General features: G+C 43.2%; 1 protein-coding gene across 1 annotated transcript; it reads right to left on the bottom strand.

Annotated features, from left to right (window-relative positions):
• Positions 1–2444: 2444 nt before the first annotated feature.
• LOC121187071 (mediator of RNA polymerase II transcription subunit 13-like) lies at positions 2445–20112 on the bottom strand. Its single transcript, XM_041046164.1, has 30 exons — positions 19270–20112; positions 18253–18487; positions 17157–17325; positions 14155–14300; positions 13828–14025; positions 13341–13535; positions 13073–13229; positions 12872–12979; positions 12067–12783; positions 11740–11956; positions 11612–11642; positions 11374–11495; positions 11148–11238; positions 10856–11052; positions 10543–10742; positions 9399–10288; positions 9113–9280; positions 8801–9024; positions 8494–8689; positions 8003–8390; positions 7313–7529; positions 6189–6380; positions 5820–6043; positions 5585–5727; positions 5331–5489; positions 5041–5223; positions 4741–4886; positions 3948–4112; positions 3480–3580; positions 2445–3373 (listed from the first exon to the last, which is right to left on the bottom strand). Exons 1-30 carry the CDS (start codon positions 19333–19335, stop codon positions 3241–3243), a joined length of 6378 nt encoding a protein of 2125 aa, XP_040902098.1. The 5' UTR covers positions 19336–20112; the 3' UTR covers positions 2445–3240.
• Between the last annotated feature and the right edge of the window lie 204 nt (positions 20113–20316).

Genomic DNA, 20316 nt, shown 5'->3' with positions numbered 1-20316 from the left:
CATAAAAAACGTCATAGTATAGTATGGCGTCTTTTTCGGGCAAAAAAAGTCAAAAATTTTTTTGACCTCAAAATGTCATAAAAAACGTCATAGTATAGTAAGGCGTCAAAATCGGCCAAAAAAAGTCAAAAATTTTTTTGACCTCAAAAAGTCATAAAAAACGTCATAGTATAGTATGGCGTTTTTTTCGGGCAAAAAAAGTCAAAAAATTTTTTGACCTCAAAAAGTCATAAAAAACGTCATAGTATAGTAAGGCGTCAAAATCGGACAAAAAAAGTCAAAAAAAATTTTTACCTCAAAAAGCTATAAAAAACGTCATAGTATAGTAAGGCGTCAAAATCGGCCAAAAAAAGTCCAATTTTTTTTTACCTCAAAAAGTCATAAAAAACGTCATAGTATAGTATGGCGTTTTTTTTCGGACAAAAAAAGTCAAAATTTTTTTTGACCTCAAAAAGTCATAAAAAACGTCATAGTATAGTATGGCGTTTTGTTTCGGGCAAAAAAAGTCAAAAATTTTTTTGACCTCAAAATGTCATAAAAAACGTCATAGTATAGTATGGCGTTGTTTTCGGACAAAAAAAGTCAAAAATTTTTTTGACCTCAAAAAGTCATAAAAAACGTCATAGTATAGTATGGCGTTTTTTTCGGCCAAAAAAAGTCAAAAATTTTTTTGACCTCAAAATGTCATAAAAAACGTCATAGTATAGTATGGCGTTTTTTTCAGGCAAAAAAAGTCAAAAATTTTTTTGACCTCAAAAAGTCAGAAAAAACGTCATAGTATAGTATGGCGTTTTTTTCGGACAAAAAAAGTCAAAAATTTTTTTGACCTCAAAAAGTCATAAAAACGTCATAGTATAGTATGGCGTTTTTCTCGGGCAAAAAAAGTCAAAAATTTTTTTCACCTCAAAAAGTCATAAAAAACGTCATAGTATAGTATGGCGTTTTTTTCGGACAAAAAAAGTCTAAATTTTTTTTGACCTCAAAAAGTCATAAAAAACGTCATAGTATAGTATGGCGTTTTTTTCGGGCAAAAAAAGTCAAAAAAAATTTTGACCTCAAAAAGTCATAAAAAACGTCATAGTATAGTAAGGCGTCAAAATCGGACAAAAAAAGTCAAAATTTTTTTTGACCTCAAAAAGCTATAAAAAACGTCATAGTATAGTAAGGTGTCAAAATCGGCCAAAAAAAGTCAAAATTTTTTTTGACCTCAAAAAGTCAGAAAAAACGTCATAGTATAGTATGGCGTATTTTTCGGGCAAAAAAAGTCAAAATTTTTTTTGACCTCAAAAAGCCATAAAAAACGTCATAGTATAGTATGACTTATTTTTCGGGCAAAAAAAGTCAAAATTTTTTTTGACCTCAAAAAGTCATAAAAAACGTCATAGTATAGTATGGCGTTTTTTTTTCGGACAAAAAAAGTCTAAATTTTTTTTGACCTCAAAAAGTCATAAAAAACGTCATAGTATAGTATGTCGTTTTTTTCGGACAAAAAAAGCCAAAAAATTTTGTTGACCTCAAAATGTCATAAAAAACGTCATAGTATAGTAAGGCGTCAAAATCGGACAAAAAAAGTCAAAAATTTTTTTGACCTCAAAAAGTAAGAAAAAACGTCATAGTATAGTATGGCGTATTTTTCAGGCAAAAAAAGTCAAAATTTTTTTTGACCTCAAAAAGTCATAAAAAACGTCATAGTATAGTAAGGCGTTTTTTTCGGACAAAAAAAGTCAAAAATTTTTTTGACCTCAAAAAGTCATAAAAAACGTCATAGTATAGTATGGCGTTTTTTTCGGACAAAAAAAGTCTAAATTTTTTTTGACCTCAAAAAGTCATAAAAAACGTCATAGTATAGTATGGCGTTTTTTTCGGACAAAAAAAGTCAAAAATTTTTTTGACCTCAAAAAGTCATAAAAAATGTCATAGTATAGTAAGGCGTCAAAATCGGAAAAAAAAAGTCAAAAATTTTTTTGACCTCAAAATGTCATAAAAAACGTCATAGTATAGTATGGCGTTGTTTTCGGACAAAAAAAGTCAAAAATTTTTTTGACCTCAAAAAGTCATAAAAAACGTCATAGTATAGTATGGCGTCTTTTTCGGACAAAAAAAGTCAAAAACTTTTTTGCATAGTATAGTATGCCGTCAAAATCGGCCAAAAAAAGTCAAAATTTTTTTGACCTCAAAATGTCATAAAAAACATCATACAGTATATACATATGTTGTAAATTTAAATATAAAATAATTTACAATATTTCCCTGTGAATCATAGTAAAGAAGAAGTATAACAGCATAAAATGGAAATACTCATTATGGGAACAGGATGCTGTTCTCAGAGCTTGACCTTATCCTTTGATGTATTTTCTTTTTAAACACGTCTTTTAAAAAGTGTTTTCTTCCAAAACAATCCCAACACTTTTTAAAAAAGTTCACAAAAACAAAGATGATAAGGTAGACGCACTTTATTCCTAAAACAGAAGCTGCACCATCAGTAGCGGCACACAATTATATGTACACATATACACACACACACACAATTACCTAAATCTGTTATATAAAATATATAATCTGACAATGTACCTTTTAATTCCTCTTCAGAGCTCATTGAGTTACTGTGCGAGAGACTCTGGAGCTAAAGCAGACAGAGAGGTAAGTCTCATCCACTCATTGGGTGGGACGCAAATGCCCAGGCCAGCTTTTACTTCATTTTTACAGCATGGCAATAAAAAGGTCTGTACCCTTTGAAAAAATAATATTCTAAAAGCAATCTACAGCAAATTCACTTGAACAGGTTTTTCCATGTTGTAATTGAGAAAATTACACTTTTTAAACCAATTCCTTTACAGTGAGATGTACACACCCTCTAGGATTTGTAATATATAAAAGATATTAAGCATTAAAAATTCCACATTTAAAAACTTACAATAAATAATATATGCAGGCATTTCATTAAGATAAAATTTCATAGATTGCAATCTACAGTCATTAAAAAGACAATTTATTCTCCTTTATGAAACGTCCCTTGATCTTCCAAAATGCTAAAATGGATTCTTGGCATCTGATTGATTGATTGGTTGATTGGAAACCTCCAGTCAGTCAGTGTTGTGTAAGATACATCAGGGAGGAGGAGGAGGGATGCTTCCTCCATGTTTGCCCTGATGGAGTGTGAGGTCCTTTGAGCGTTGAGGATCCACATTTTGACTGAGCGAGCCGTCCGATCAGATCTCAGCAGTTTGATCCCGTTAGAGTTCAGAGCATGTTCATGATAAAGTTGTACATCTGGGTGAGCACCACAAAGTGAACAGGCAGACAGGAGCGCCGGTCCTGGGTCGCAGGGTCACAGGTCAGCCAGGAGAGGGCGTTGTATTGCTCTAGAACAAATCTGTCATGCAGAGGGCAAACACAAAGATGTTAATACATGTCATTCTCCCTATTTTAACACATACAGGTCTCACACTGTACAGACTCTCCTGATGTGAGCAGCGTACCTGAGCACGTCGGAGGTGTGGTTAGAGTCCAGCGGATGGGAGTGTTTACTGTGCAGAAGCTCGTCTGATTGGACTGAAGACACGTGCAGGTGCAGAGAGGCCTGGGTAAAAGGAAAGATGGAGATTCAAATGCATCTAAAGACTTGGATTTCATTTGTAACATCCCCTGTGGTCTGAGTACTAAGTGCTTTTCAGACATACAGACCTAACACAGACAACATTTAAATAATTATCAGTCATTGTCTTAGCAGTGCAAAATGAACGTCTTTAGGTTCTGACTGTCGGTCAGATAAAAACAAGACATTCTTAGACAACACATTTGGTTTTAGGAAAGTTTTCATTATTCAGAAATAGCCAGTGATCCTATGATGAAAATAAGCATTAGCTGTAGCTGCAGACAGCCCAAAGTGTTTTTGTACTCCAACAAACTGATTTAAAAAAAAAACAAAGTTTCTAGAGTATATGTACCTTGAGGAAGAGTGGGCACTGGTTCTGGGCTTGAGGGCAGGCCGACCAGAACCAGTCGGGCAGTGGTCCAGCCTTTGCTGTGGAGACGAAGTAGCCCAGAGCCATCGGCTGCTGCAGGATGTTCAGAGCCTCCTCGTGGGACTCCATACGATCTGCACTCTGGCCCTGCAGGACAACATCGATGAAATAAATATACAGAGCAAGAACACGAGTTGTGGATTTAAATAGTCTATTTTATGCTATTGCTATCCTGTTTTTGAATGGAACGACTTGAACTTTGCTACCAATTCTTCTTGTGCTGGTCTGGTAGTATAACTGATCACAAAACCCATAAGAGTCACTGTAAGGTCACGATAGAGTGAGCTCAGGAAGAGAACAGAATTTATTTTTATCTTTATCCAGAAGCAGTAGCCTCATTATCTGAGCACATCAGCACACACTGAGGTGAGTCTTTATTGTTGTATCAAGCTTCAGGCTTCATGTATGAGCAAAATGTAATTCAGTTTTATTACATTCTGCTCCACCTGAGACTTAATGTGTCGCATTAACATTCTGAAGCTGATTTATCACGGTAGGCGATGGAATAAAGACAATGACATTTATGTGACACTAAATTTAAAAGTACTTCTTTACAAATTTGACAGTAGAAAAAAAGAAAGTTAAAACTCCACAGTTCTGAGAAATTGATGAGATAGTTTAAGTGCTGATCAGGTCGACTGTGTAAAACCTCATTACAGCAGTCATGCAGGCATTAGTCTATAAAAAAAAAAAAAAAAAAAAGAAGGTGACTGACCTTGCTTCCGTCTCCCCCCTGGTGGTAGTGGGAGCCAGGAGAGTGAACAGGGGAGGTTGTGGGGGAGTTGGGCAGGATGTTGATGATGTCTGGATCCACCATGTCATTGTCAAACAGGTCAAAGATGCCCATTCCATCAGATCCATCTGCAGAAGGAGAAAACACACAGAGAGCTCAGGGTTTGACTGGGGATCAAATTAAGCAATGTGCACCATTCACAATTCAGAATCTCTTGATGTTAAGCAAGAAGATATTGAAGTGATCTATTGCTTCTGAGGCCTTTTCTCCTACGAAACATACCTGGATTTATGGGATTGAAGTTGATGTCAATGGGCTCTGAAGTGTTAGTGTTGACCTGCACCATGGCTGAGGTGGGGAACACCAGGATATGCGTGCACGATGTGTCCTGAGGAGTGCTCAGCTGCGATGTTTGCATGTTCAGTGTGGTGCTGCGACCAAACACTGAACCCGTTGAGACCGAGTCTGCAGAAACAAGATGGAGAAGAGACCATTATAACTTCCAAACTTAACTCAGCTTTGATTAAAAAAAAAAAAAAAGTCTTATTAACCTTTTTGCTTTTATATCTTACCTGGCATGATGACAAAGGAACCCTGGGGTTCCATGGCAACCAGACAGGCGCTAAGGATGCTGGGAGTGTCAGCAGCAGAGATGCCACACATCCTACATGTCTCCTTCAGACGCTTACTGAGGGACTGTAAGTTCCTCCTGCTCAGCAGAATACTCCAGTCTGAAACATGGACAAGATAAGAGTACATTAATGCACATGCATGTTATTAAGTTTACTGCACACTCTAAAAACACTGCAGGAGTGTGTGTGTGTACCTCTCAGTTCGCCGTGTCCCATCCTTCCAAGCCGTCCAATAACCACCCTCCATGGCAGCGATGTCAACTGCACCAGGCCGAGACACCACTCCCACAGCTTCTGCAAACCCACTCGCCTGGCTGAGCCCTTTTTCCTGCGAGCCCTGTGAAAACAACACACATAGTTTAAATACAGATGCACATTCATCAGTAACTAAACTAGTGATCCTTTTTTTCTGTATGTGAGTGCACAAACCTGTTGGGTACATCAATGCTAATGATGCAGGTCTCCAGCAGTTCTCCGTGTTGGTCGGTGCAGGAGGCCAGCAGCCAGCGCTGGTCATGGGACAGACAGTAGCCGACAAACAGGACGTTGTATTTCTGGGATGCTTCGCCAAAAGTCTCCCCGAGCTCCGTCTGCTTGTCTTTCACCGGAGCCAAAATGAAGGGTGGCGTATACAGGCGCAGACACTCAGGCCTCTGCACAAAAAAAAATAAAAAAAAGACTTGTTAGTTTAAAAGAGAAACAAGAGAAAACACAACAACACGATAAACTGTGCGCTGGCCAGAAACCTTCACCAGACACCACAGCAGTTTCACATAATGCAACCAGAACGGCAGTTACCTCTGGGTTCTTGAGTGCCATGTCAATGGCGAGACCGGGGCCAAAGCCCGTCAGAGCCTTGAAGTTGGTGGAGTTGGGCAGAGGCCGACGACACTGTGTGAACACAGAGAAGGCCAGCGACTTGAGGTGCTGGCCATAGACGTGGCGCTCACCGCTGTGCACTGGCTGCAGCAGATACTGACAGGGAACAATCTGAGAAGGAAAAAAAAAAAAAAACAGTTATACAGACACGGTTGTGACATTATGTGTGCATGGTTTTCAGTCTCCGGTCACGTATTTTCACTTGCAAATGATTAGTTAACATTTATAGTCAAGAGGGTGGTGGAAAACGTTCTCTAGTTCACTCTGAATAAAAAGATGCAATTTAATGTTTGTGAACATACCATTAAAAAATTAATCTCAACTGGCTGGAGTTAAGATTTTTAAGAACGTGAAAAATCTCAGGGCTGTATAATCAGTATTTTGTCCAGATAAGATGCTGTTTAAACCAAAGCAGCAACAACAACGCTGTCACACTGAAATCAACTGAAGAGGAAGAGGGAAAAAATAATGGCAAATATCTAAGAAGCATACATAGTTCTTTTTAACTGTATCACTACATGCACAATATTTTAGCTGTGTCACTCTGTTCTGATATTAAATACAGAAAAGCATCATTTGCAGTGAACAGGTGCCCTAATTCTGCCAATCATGTCCTAAAGACTTATAGCGAAACCATTAGCGCATTTACACCTCTTGTATTTCAATATTCCCTCCGGCATGTTGACGCAACCTCGTGTCACCATATCCCAGGTGTGGCAGTTACCACCTCTATTAGCGCCTGCTAATGAGTCCCCTGCTCCTTCTCACCTCTCTTTGTGCCTGCTGGTGAGCAGCTCTACTGTGAGTAAACTGCCAAAGACAGGTGATAAGTTGACTAAAGATGACAACTAAAGATGACACCAATCACAGCTCAGCAGCAGATTTAGTTGAGTCTGATAACACTGTCATCCACTTTTATTGGAATATTTCTTTTAAATTCCTTTCCTCAAATATTTATTCTCGACTTTCATCCGACTCAGGTAAGGAAACGAGGAACCATCAAATCTCTGTCTGTACTGAGTACTGAGACACCTGTACTGTACCTGTACTGAGACAGCGTTTCTGATGGGAGCAGGCAGGAACTGCAGCATCTCCATGTAGCAGCGCAGCAGGCCCAGTGTGTAGGTGCTGGAGTGGACCTCTCTGTCTGCGTCTTCGTAGCTGAAGGGGTCGACGATATACACCACGATGGCGGGCGGGTAAGACACAGCGTGGGACTCTCCGTCTGTCGGCTTACCCACTTTGTCTCTCTCCATTGTGCTGTTAAGAAGAGTCAGATTAATAATCAGCAGGTCAATAAATTGTCTTATCTAAAGCTGTTAAACATGTTCATATTATTATACACACTGACACTGTGCATACTTTAATATTAACCACTGAGCCAGTTGTCACAACAACAGAAACACCTACCAGCAGGAGAAATTTCCAAACAGTATAACGGGCATAGCAACAGGTAGTTCAAACAGATGTATTTTAGGAGCCTGTGTTGAACAATTTCATGATAAAATATGTTTTTAGAATAACCAGTCTGTGCTGGTACATACATGCCAGCTCTGGATAATATTAAGGGTGAGTTTAATGAGATATCGAATGTTTTCCTAAACGTAATCTCTCTGGCAATGACTTTTTTCAAAACAGAACAACTATGCGTGCTTGTCATGAGTTGCAAAAAAAAAAAAAGAAAAGAAGACAAACATTAGGCTGCAGCAGTTATGAAAGCAGTGGTAACCTACCTCTCTGGCGTCTCAGTGGGCCCTTGGGGCTGGTTGGCTGAGGTTCCATTTTCTGCCAGCGCCCCTGCACCCTGTGGATTTGACTGGGGTCCATTCTGAGACGTGCCGCCCTGCAAGCCAGCTGTCCCAAATGGCGAGTATGAGCTTGGCTTGGCTGAGGCCATTCCCCCGATAGTCTGGGAGCCTGAGGAGGAAGATGGAGGGGTGCTGTTGACCTGGGCAGGCTGGGCAGAGCTGGTGCTGGAGCTGGTAGTGTTGGTGCTCTGGGGTCCTGAGGAGGTGCTGGAAGAGCTGGAGGTCTGGGAGGAGGAGGAGGAGGAGGAGGCCACGGTTGGGCTGCGCTGGGACAACAGAGAGCTATCCAAAGACTGCTCTGCCAGGTATGGAGCTGAAAGAGGTCACAAAGTAAAAACAAAATGATCAGTCATTATCTTTACAAACCACGAGACCTTACCAACTTTTGGTTTTAGCGTTAAGAACAAACAAGGTACCTAGATCATAGCGGCACACTTGAGCAAAGAGTTTGAGCTTATTAAAGGCTTCGTTGTTTCCATCTCTGGCAGCCATCTTAATGAACCAGTCACTAAGGGGCTGCTCTGTCATGCTCCTGCCTTCTGACACGCCGACTTTCAAAACGCCCTCTTGGTGACTCTTACAGATGGGCCTGTGTTGCCCAAGCTGGCATGCCTGTTGAGAAAAAAGGAGTGAAAATGAAACAGTGTGAGTCATTTCTTTAGAGTGTTTTTGTGGGCATGTCAATACAAGAAGGATGAGTTTTACAAACTGCCAGGTGCGTACCTCATACATAGCACTCAGATCTTTGAAGAAGGTCTTTGCCCCGCGGAGCAGAGCCTCATTTTCCGGGCAGACGACGACATATCCCACATCTCTCTGGGAGCCAAAGGGATCCAGGAGAAGCTTCTCCCAGTAGGGCAAGCCAAAAGGAGACAGCACCACAAAGTCATACTCATAACCGACCAAAAAGGTTGGGATGGGCAGAGGCTCAGGAGACTCATCTGTGCCTGTGGCGGAAAGAGGGCAAAGGTTTATCAAACACCAAAATATTCCAAACCCAATCTCTAATCACTTAGACATCAGACTTCCACGCACCATAAGATCCCCTCCCAGCCATTTTGTGGAACTGCTGCCACGTGAGCGGTCCCTGAACACCCCAGGAGCGAACACTCCTCTTCTTCTGAATGGTGTCCTGCAGCACAGGCTGGAGGGACAATAACACCCGCAGGACGTCCTGAGAGAATAGCTTGCTCATATCTGTTGCTACAAAAGGAAAAACAAAAGAGAAAAGAGGTCTTAACTTTACTTCGTTTGAAGTTAGGAATGAATAAGGGGAAAATAATCTTGTAGCAGGAAGACTAAGTAATCCACAAATACGTACTTTTGCATTTTGGCCACTGATGAAGACAGGTGCTTTTCACTAGTGTTTCATCTACTTTGCCACCTGACATATTGTCCATGAACTGCCTGCCATGCTCCAGCGCCATGTAGCAGTCATTGTAACAGTCTCTCTCTTCGACCCTCAGGAATGAACTGGGGGCTGAGCTCGGCTTGGGGTACTCCACACCTGCCATCGGGGCGAACGGGTTGGTGCACTGGTCCTGCAGCAGCAGGATTAACTCATCTGGAGATTTCTCCTTCAGGCTGCCAGACTTGTGTGTTGTGGAAGCTCGGAGCTCTTCGAAACACCGCTCTGTGTCCCGACTTGCGTCTGAGCCCCGTCCCACAACATCCAGTTCGTCCTCCAGAAAGAGCCCGGCTGACTGGCCAAAGCGCCGATTGGTGACGGCGCTGAAGCCACAGGTGCAGGGGTACTGGGCCTCGCCGTTGTCCTTGAGGTACACTCCTACATCCGCCCCCCGGATGTTCATGTTGCAGACGCACACGCAGCAACTGTCGAAGTTGCAGTCCTTGTAGAGGTTCATGACTGACTCTGAGAGAATGAGGGTGACATAGAGGCTGTGAGCTTCGGGGATAGACGGCACGGTGGCCGGCTCGACGGAGCTGAGGGGTCGGCAGGTGGAGGGCGTGGAGGCAGGGGAGTAAAGGTCAGAGTTGTCATACTTGAGCGAGCCCTGGACGCTGGATGGCCCGCGGGGAGTCCGTGGAGTGCGTGGTGTGCGAGGGGTGGGCACGGAGAAGCGTGGCGTGGCTGGAGAGGGCAGGATGCCAGTGCCGCTGTTACTGGGAGGAGCGCTGCTGGACATGAAGGGTGTGTGGGTCTGAGGGGTGTAGGTCTGGCTGTAATCTGGCTCCACGCTGGGCACGTTACTGTTGCAGAGAGATAAACAGTGATCTCAGATTCTGAAGGTTTCCACATATTTTATAATTTTTAAAACTCCATGCCATCTCTAGACTTTGATATCTTACTTACTTGGTAAATATGATACATAATGGGTAGTTAACATATCACTATGTGAGGCCATATCATTGAGGAACATTCTTCTATAGTTGTAATCATTATGACACTATTTCCAGTGGATGATACAAACCCATTTACCATTACCAATGGGTCAGAGCTTTACCTGTCTTTGGTGAGGAGATTGACATTTGTCACTGGGGGCATCAGGTCCATTTTGCCCAGGGTCCAGCTTCGTGTGTACACACAGTCTTCTGGCAGTTTGACAGGCAACATACACTGGCTGGGTAGCGTCTTCAGGGGTGCGTACATGGAACAGCCGATGAAGGGCTGACACGTCTCCGGCTTGTATACAAAGGAGAAGTCCTGAAAGCAGAGGCATTAGTCACTTAGTAAGATAAATTAAAACGGAGAAAAATATTTAATGTTACAAAATTTTCCACTTGATCCACAGCTGGCAGGTGTGTGATGTGTGGTACCTTTATTTCAGATGGCTTCGGGCTGCAGAATCCCTCCTCCACCTCCATCTTGAAGTGATTGTTGAGCTGGCTGCCGTCCAACAGGGTGAGGCCCGCCCCTGCTTCCAGGCTATCCTTGCTCCCGGAGTTCATGGGAGAGTAACCCTGCTGCTCCAGGGAGGGCGGGGTTGGAAACATCTGGTGCAGGTCTGCTGAGCCTAGAGAAATAAGACATTGTTACTCCTCATGAAACAACATGTCTATAAAAGCTACCGCATACAACTTATGATTAACTGATTCTTAGTCTCCTTACTTATGCAAGACAGGGGGTCCAACGTGGCTGGTTTAGTTTCTTTACAGCCAACCTTGTCCTCTGCTCCAGCTCCAGCTCTTTTGGATCCAGGCTGTGCAGACAGGGAACAAACAAAATTATATCTTCAATATATCTTCCATATTAATGTTTCAACAGGCTTTACAGGCCCACATTAGTGGTATATCGGAGCACTGAAGTGTAAGAAGTACAACACAGATGCACTTACTGTCAGCTCATCTTCATCCGAATTGAAGATTTGATCCAGGTCGCTGAAGGACACAGCCAAGCCGTCCACATGGAAGAGGCTGGCCGAGGCTGAGGGTTTGCTGCCCGACGGACCTTGACCATCTGCACCGCAAAAAAATTGGAGAGGAGGCCTTGAATAAGACACCAAACTCCAGACATTTTATCTCATCACATGTCAAAACCTGGGGGCCTAATGGACAAAGAGAGGGTATTCTCACCGTCTGCTGAGGTTCCAGTTCCTTCGTCCACCTGGATCAAAAAAGAAAATGACCACAGGAATTATTGTAAAGTTGTGGTAGACCATTATTTAATTCTAGTCAACATTCAAACCTGGTCAGGAACACACCTTGTGTTTCTTGTTGCCCTCTCTCTCAGCTCCAGGCTTGTCCTTCTTCTCGGTGAAGCTGAACTCCTCGTCTCCCTCTACGAATGCGTAAGGGTCTGGCTCCTCGCTGTGCTCTCCGTCTGCTGTGGCAGAGGCAAGATGGCTGTTTCTCCGCTGGGTGTAAGCCTTGACCAACTCCTGGGACACCTTGAGGGGGTTTGTGGAGCCTGACATCAACCTACGAGGAGAGAAATTGTGCAGAGATGCTCAGAAGGATACGGGCATGTTGATTAAATGAACAGCTACATTTGGTTTAATGCAGGTGAGGATGAGTAATTAAATACTTACTCAGTTACAGACACTACAGTGTCTGTCCCTCCACCTCCCCCAGAATCATCTCGCATTTTATCCACAGGTAGCTGGGGTGTCACGAAGTTGGTGGCCTTCTTCCTGGGCAGGTTGAAATATTTCCAGGGGTTGTGGGTGGAGTCTTCATTGGGGTTGATGGCTGATCCTACATAGACAGTGGGTTCCAAGGTTTCGTTGTAGGCTGGGGGGAAGGGCAGAGGCATAGGCATGTTCTCCAGCTGAGGCTCCTCAGATGAGCCTTTCTGAGGAAGCAGACATGGCTCCACTGAGGGTGGGTAGAACGGTTGGTGGATGGGAGTGGACGAGTTCTTCGTGCCACCTGGAGTCATGTCACCTTCGACGTGATCACAGGGATGCGGACTGAGAGGAGGGGGCGGTGGGGATCCGACAAGGTCTGCAGAGGGGCCGTGGGTGTGCAGCGTAGGGGCTTTGGAGGGCGCCGTGTCCACGTGGTGCAGGCTGGGATACGAGCCCTCCTCCTGCGATCTCAGACAAAGCCTCTGGGTCTGTGGCTCCAAGGGCTGCTCCTCGCTCACGAAGTTGCGGTGGTGAAAAGGCGTCTGCGGCCTTTTCTGCTGCTTCTCGCCCTTCTCCAGCTTCTCCCCCAGCTTGTGCTTGGGCGCCGGCTGGGCAGGCTGGCCTGATGAAGGCAGGTGTCCTGAGGTGCTGCTGGATCGCTGTTTCTGATTCTTATGTCTATATGAAAAAATAGATAATGCTTACTATATTTATTCCTTTTAACTGTTAACAAAAAACACTGGTCTTTGCATTTCACTCAACTTACCTTGAGCAATTGCAATGCGGCCTGTGAGTTGACTCCACAAAATCCCAAAGTCCGGTCTTGTCCGACTCCTCCTCACAGGTCCCATTTGTCAAGGTAGTAAACTTCCTCCTATTAAAAAAGGGCAGACATTTTATTGGTCAACCATGGAGGCAGTTCTTTGACTGGCAATGCTAATTTTGAGGAAGAGATGACTAAACATACTTGTTCCCTGTACGGTTTATGTTATATTCCTGCCATACAGACTCCACCATCTGGCTGGCCAGCCTGCGGGGGATTTTACCCCCGTGAAGAGTGTTGTTAGAGCTGTAGCCATCGGACGCAGACGACAACTTGAGCCACCTCTGGGCAGGCTGAAAATCTATGAGACAAGGCAAGACAAAAAAAAAAAGTGCCATACTGTTAGTATGCAGAATCTCACAGAAATGAGGGCTGATAAATGTGGAAGTGAACGTGCAGCTCCAATTCGTACCAGTCTGAGCCTCCTCTGGTGACGTTGGAGGAGTCAGAGTGACAGAGGACATGGCAGGATCTCTGTGAGCAGCCTGGCCCTGCTGAGCACCACACAGGCTTCCTGAGGTGTTGGCTGAGCCCTGGAGGACCACAGTAGGGATGTCCGACAGGGGGAGAAGCACCAGGCAGGAAGGGTAAACCATCCTTACGCCCGCTGGAACCAAACACATTACTCATTTATTTATTTCAAAAAGGGCACACCAAATGCTCAGAAATTATTTGTTTGCTTTTTTTTTTTTTGCAGTGCTGAAACATAAACCAAACAATCTTAATTTCTAAAGCCAGTGATGATGATGCTGAATCATTCATTCATTCACAAACCCCCAGAGAAAACCAATTTTTAAGTCTTTCTTTCAAAACTTTACCACACCGTCTCTGCCCCTCAGACCCAAGAAATACATATATATCACCAAACGTTTCGTTATTGAAATATCCTGAAGCCTTACCAACAAGGACCTCCACAGCTGCCAGAGAGTCGTCCTCCCAGTCCGCATCCTCCATTTTGTCTTCCTGGACCTCCTTAGGAGTGGGGCTGATGGGATAAAACTGCCTCCACTCTTCAATGAGCTTCTGAGTGGGGTGGTCTGACATCTTAAAAGCCTGGCCGGTGAGGGTCCCATTTAAGCCGTATGGGCTCAGGATGACTGGAGGGCAGAGAAGAATCAGAGCACTTATGTAGCACGACGCCTCTAATAAACCCAACAGAAATGTAATAAGACATACACCAGTTCCATGTAAAACATCACTGCTGTGCAAAACATTTGTGATCCTACCTTGCAAGGGGCTGGAGCTCTGCTGGGCGAGGCTGAGATGCTCCTCGCCCAGCCGCTGAAGAGGCTGATGTTGAGCAATCTCCACACTCGTGCACACGTTGCTGTCGCCGTGCACGAAGAAGGTGAATGCACAAGAGAGGTGCTCGCTGCAAAGTGAGTCAAAGAAAAAAAAAGAGGGATTGTTATGTTTAGAGGGATTAGTCCACAAGTTTAACCACATCATTAAGTTAAAAAAAAACACAACGCGAGCTTCACTTTTCAGTCAGCACCTGAAAGGTAATGTAAACCCCTGCAGGCTATTCAGGTCATCAGTGTGTTTTCCATCACTTATTGTTCAAGTGTGACTCAAGAGGGTAGAAGCAGACTGAAAAGGGTGGAGATGATGTGAGAAACACGATTCTTTGCATATCCGGCAGTGCACTGTGATCCACTTCATGCTTTTAGATGACAACTGTTGCTTCCACAGACATTGGGCAGAGACATGAAGGCCTGCTAATACCACTAATCAGATGGTGCGCATAACACACACTCAAATTTTCATGCAACACACAGGCAAAAGTATGAGCCAAAAATAAACATGGGGGATTATTATAGCCCTGAAATGTTAAAACAATATCCATCTTTATTTTCTGACTACTTCTGGAAGACCAGGCTGCTAAATGCACTAAAATAGTGCTTGTTGACATGGTTGCTGTAAAACCACAGTGCACACTCAGCACTTTCCAAAGACTACCCTGTTTACCAGCCAGAGAGGGCAGGCGACAGCGAGACTGCCAGACTCTTCTGTTATAGGTGCTGCCTCAAAACACACTCGTAGACATCTTTATGTAAAAACAGAAGCTCAACACCAGTGAGCAAGAAAAATCCACTCCTGTTCTAGGCAACAACTCTTTTATATAGCTGCTAAAACTCTCTGGAACCATTGACAAAGCTGCCAGAGGGAACTGAGCCAAAGGGCTGTGCATCAAACGCAAGTCAGCTTGGACCAACACAGCCAAAAAGCTGAGACTCAAATTAGCTTGTCAGGGAACTCCAGGATTCCCCAGCCCCTTCGTTTAAGAGCAAGGGGGGGGGGGGGGGGGGGGGGCGCTAAATCTATGTCACCACCGTTATGCACAAGAGGTAAGGAAACACAGCGGCGCAGGAGCCCACTCCGAACCAGACAGACGGATATTTCTGTGCTGCTGCTGGAGCACCTCAAGCGTGCATTTCTGCAATAACAATAACAACAACACAGACCAGTTTTACCTTGCAGCTGGGATAAGCGAAGGTGTGGGCATTAAACATTACCCTGGAAGCGTTGCTCTAATACTTCATTATGTAATGTGCTGCAAGACTATTATATCATGCGTTTCACACGTGAAACCACATGAAAAATGTGTCATGCTGATAATGTAATTGGAAAATTATAATAATACTGATGTACTCCATCAAATTATTATATCTGATTTAATTCTGAGAATCAAAATTCTGAAAACTGCAGGATCTCAGTGACTCAAAGCAACATGGACAATTATTTATTATTAGTTTAAACTGACCTGAGTGTACCTACTGTGTATAAAACACAGGAGTCAAATCAGAGCAGCAGGTGCTGTATTGCAGTCAGCTGTCTAGTGTCATGGTTACACCATGTGTATTTGTTCACGCTACTTTTCTTATAATATGATGTCTCACCCGCCCCCTAGAGCTGTGTCGATAAAATCGATTCTCCTATTCTCAAACAATGAACATGGACCTGTAATTTAGTAATGCCCAAGTTTGCACTTTTTTATTTTTAACGTTAACTAAGCATTGCTTACTGTCCGACGATGTTCACTGTTTGGTAGCTTCACACCACGCGCGCGTGCGTGAGTTTGATGACGCAAATTTGTACGTGAGCACGTAGGAATCGATCTTTACAAAATAAAATGAGAATAGGAGAATCGATTTTATCGACACAGCTCTACCGCCCCCCAACAAAAAAAAAAAGCTATCTTATAGCTTAGCTTAAAACAACATAGTTGAAACAATACAGCTGCAAGCACAATTTCTCCAGTTGAAATCCCAAATGGGAATTTTAATGATTAAAGGCCGTCAGAGACCAGGAATTATTATGGGAACTTTAAAGCACAACTTTCATAACAATGAGGACATCTGCCCACTGAAGCTTTCTCCACTGCAGTACACACATGCATAATACACAGTCATCGGTCTTTAACATGTCTTTAAGGTCTTCAAGGTCTGTTTGGTGGCTCTGCATAATATGCTGCACGCATGCTTCAAACATTGCTCCCAGCCAATGTCACAGTAAATCCAGCTCTTTATGCGCAAAAACAACCGTAGCATCCAACCCCCACATGCTGCAAATTTTGACCAATACTCCAATATCAAATACTGACTAATGGTCAGCCCTTCAGCACAAAAAGTACACGACATCTTGCTCTGCTACCATATTTATCTTGTGCGATTGTGCTGCTTCTTCTGTGTTACAACGACATTGCCTTGAAGTACGTGTATGCTGGACTTCTATGATGTAAATGGACAGGACCTTCACTGTTGCTACAGAACATTGCTGTCACTTATTTAGCTGATCAATACTCTTTTCTGGCTTCTGAATAGTTTCTCTTGATTTCTGAGCTGAAACCTTTCAGGGTGTCTAGGCAGAATAGTCTCCTCCTTTTTATTGTAGACCAAAAAGAAAAAAAAAAAAAAGTCTGAGATTCACTAACAGCAGCGACCCTAACCCAACAGTGACAAATGTAGAATCAGACAAGGTTAAACTCAGTCAGTGAAGGAGAAGAATATTTCTGTTAAAAAGAAATAGTCCATGCAACAGATGGCTGAGTATGGCAATATATCGTATATTATCGACACAACATGTATTTAACGTACATATACATGTAAATCTTGGCAATCTGAAAAGAAAGTACCCCAGCTATAACTTGTGACCTGACCATTAGTTGGGCAACAGCTTTAATCTAAGAATTTAAGGCATGCCGTATAACTTTTCTGCGGGGACGTACCTTTTATTAATGGTCTTCTCCTCCTTCTGGTACGGCTTAACAAACCACTTTCCGATACGAACAAAGCCACGGTTCATGAGACAGCGCTCCAACAGATTGTGGATGGCTTTGAACAGGAGCGTTCGACACTCGTAGGACAGGCCACTCTCCCACTCACCATCCTCCTCACCTGAAACAAGGCAGATACGTTAAAGCGTTTACTTTTTCAAATAACGAACCTCTCTTCTTCCCGATAAAGAAAACTGCCTCATATTAATGGTAAATTGTGGTGTGCTTGATGGATATGAGACTTTGTTTGTAAACAGCTGACTACAGTAACAGCTGAAGAGAGCCACCTGAATAGACAAAAAAAAATCTGATTTCAACATTCATTTTTATGATTGTAAGAATAAAATGATTTTGAGACAGGAGACAGAACACCTGGTCAGTGTGGCAGCCCCGGAGGGGAAATTGTTTTTTCTCACCAGACGTCAATATTAACAAAGTGGAACGAACCCTTCATCCAAAAATCAAGACTGCATCAGGTGACTCCGATGCACAACAGCTTGTTTTAATGCTCCTATACACGACTGTGCCTCTGTGGCTGAGTGCCAATGGATTCCACATGGCTTCGGAGACCTTAAAAGACCTGTTAGCCACAAATGAGTCTGGCTATCATAACTTATTATCATCAGACTATGTATCACTAAAAATGCATTACAATTCTTTGCCACAGCTTAGAACGGCTGGCATTGCTGGCATCGTCATCAAACACCAAACGTGTTTAAACATGAACAAAGTTCCCACAAATTGACTAATTTTGCCTTTCAATTCTCTTTCACCACAGCAGCTCTAGAAAGTATCTTATGGTAACATGAACCATTATGCTCCTGAATTTGTGTATTTTAACATTTAGAATAGGTGTGCCAATTCCAAAGCACTGAACTGCCTCCCTAGATTACCTGCGAATACATTTATTCATAATTTATGGTAGACGGACTAATCCCGTTGCCATTTACACTGGTGGGTTAAATATATTTTAGTATATGATATTGTGAGAATCACAAATCCTCATTTTTGGTATGTCTAAAAAAATGGAGATGTTGCAATCACTTACTTGAGAGCTCATTATGTATAAGTTCGGCGAAACTGGGGTCATCCCCCCACCAGAAAAGCCAGAGCTCTCTGCGTCCTGGGGTGTGGTGCCTTCTCCACACACTCAGCACATCTGCCGCCAGGCATCGGCTGAAACTACACAAGATAGGGTCCTCCTCAGTCACAGGGAAAAGGATGGGCGAAGAGGTGGGTCCTTGCCACACAAAACGCCTCCATTTTATTCCAGTCAAATCAGCCTAAAGAGAAGGAGAAAAGCAATGTGAGAATCAACACACAGCATAGCCACACAGCATTAAGCCAATCATCTGTTGTTGACTCAGTGAGCGTAACGCAGTGAACGTTTCTTCCTGTACATACACAGTTACAGGGAAGCTTTTCCGGTCATACAGAATATCACTTCCAATGAAAAAAGTTAAAAACTGAGGCTTGCTGACGTCTTGGAAAGTTTCGCAATACTTTGCACATGTGACACCACAATCATACGTGAAAATATAACTGTCATGCAGTCATTCACTCAGCAGTCATTAACAACTAGTGACTGACTACTGCAAGAAAGTCTTGTATAAGATTAGCTGGTTTAATTTATGACATTAAGAACGGGGCTTAAGTTCATATATATATATTTATATTTATATATATAATTTATAACATTTAAAGTGTAACTTAAATTAAGGAAAGATCTCATGTGTTTACAAGGTTTGAGTCCAGAAATTCGCCTGTTGGCCTGACCTGTTACCACCATGTAACTATCGGTAGTGCTAACTGAATAATTTTGTAATCAGTGCATTGTAAACACACGATCATGACATATTCGTGTGCAACTCTCCAATATAGCTTCCCTGCAGTATGCGCTGTCCCTGTTATGAAAGTTAGCTAGATCACGATCATGCAAGTTGCAGGCCCGATGCCTTCACGTCAATCTGCAACTGACGTTACAAAGCTTGTTGCCTGATTAGCCAAAATGGCTTTCTGGCCTCTCAGTATCAGAGCTAACGCTAGCTAGCGCAGAGAGTCTCACCAGGCAGAAGAGGTTGGAGTGGCAGTCCTCCAAACTGGCCCCGTTTGGTACAAAGCACGAACTCATCCTTTCACTGCGTGGCTGTAACGTTGAAGTCCATTGTCTCAATCACCATCGGGGGGGCAACGGCTGATTTAGTTAATGCTGGCGAAGCGATGTTCAGTTGTAGTTATCCCGTTAAAGCAATGACCAACTTGCTAGCTACACCTAGCTACCGCTAGTCAAACAGACAACTTCTAACCGGCGCTAGCCACCACTAGCCTGGTGGCTAAGCTAACGTTAGACAGGCAGCCTGATAGCGTCAACTGTAAGCTTCTAGCTACTGGATTCATCAATCCTATTTGAAATGTATTGTCTGATCTGGTTAGCCGCAAGCTTGCTGCTACGTTACCTTAACATCAAAAAGTCAACGCTTACATGACCTGGACAGCCTAACGTTAAATCAAACACCAGAAAAGTTATATGCGCAATGAAAAATACGAGCTTCAAAACTAAAAACTTCACCCCAAAAGCTTAGTGCCTGGTGTGCTAATGCTAATGCCAGCTAGCTGATCTGAAACAATTTCAAAGCAAAGGAACTCTCCCCTCCCCCTGATCTCTCCTAGCCTGCTAGCACACAAGCTAACATACCAGAGCTCCAACGCTAGCTTGTTAGCTACATAAAACAATTAGCTACACCGCCCTCCTTTTCACTAAAACCACCACAGTGCTCCGTCATAGTAAAACTACTCTTAAAACGGACGAAATGCCAAGTTAGCGAGGCTACTCATCGGCTACTCTCCTCTGCCTGATCCATGGGTCCTGCAGATTTCCATTATTTCAGTTCATGGATTGAATTCTTTAATGGCGGCCAGGAGGACAACTCTGCCTCTCACCTCCTATTGGCCAATTTGTGGTAATGGGGGCGTCATCCGGCCTCAAGTAGCTCCATGACTTCACAGTTTACAAGATGAAAGCTCCGGTGCATCTGTCATACACTCAGTGGTCACTCCTCAGTGATGTCTGTTACTAAACATGTTTCACTGTGCAACATCTGCTGCATGCAAC

This window comes from Toxotes jaculatrix, chromosome 9 (genome assembly GCF_017976425.1).
Source record: "Toxotes jaculatrix isolate fToxJac2 chromosome 9, fToxJac2.pri, whole genome shotgun sequence".
NCBI classification, from domain to species: Eukaryota; Metazoa; Chordata; class Actinopteri; family Toxotidae; genus Toxotes; species Toxotes jaculatrix.
Note: the sequence above shows the minus strand (reverse complement) of the source record. Positions and strands in the feature narration are given on the sequence as shown.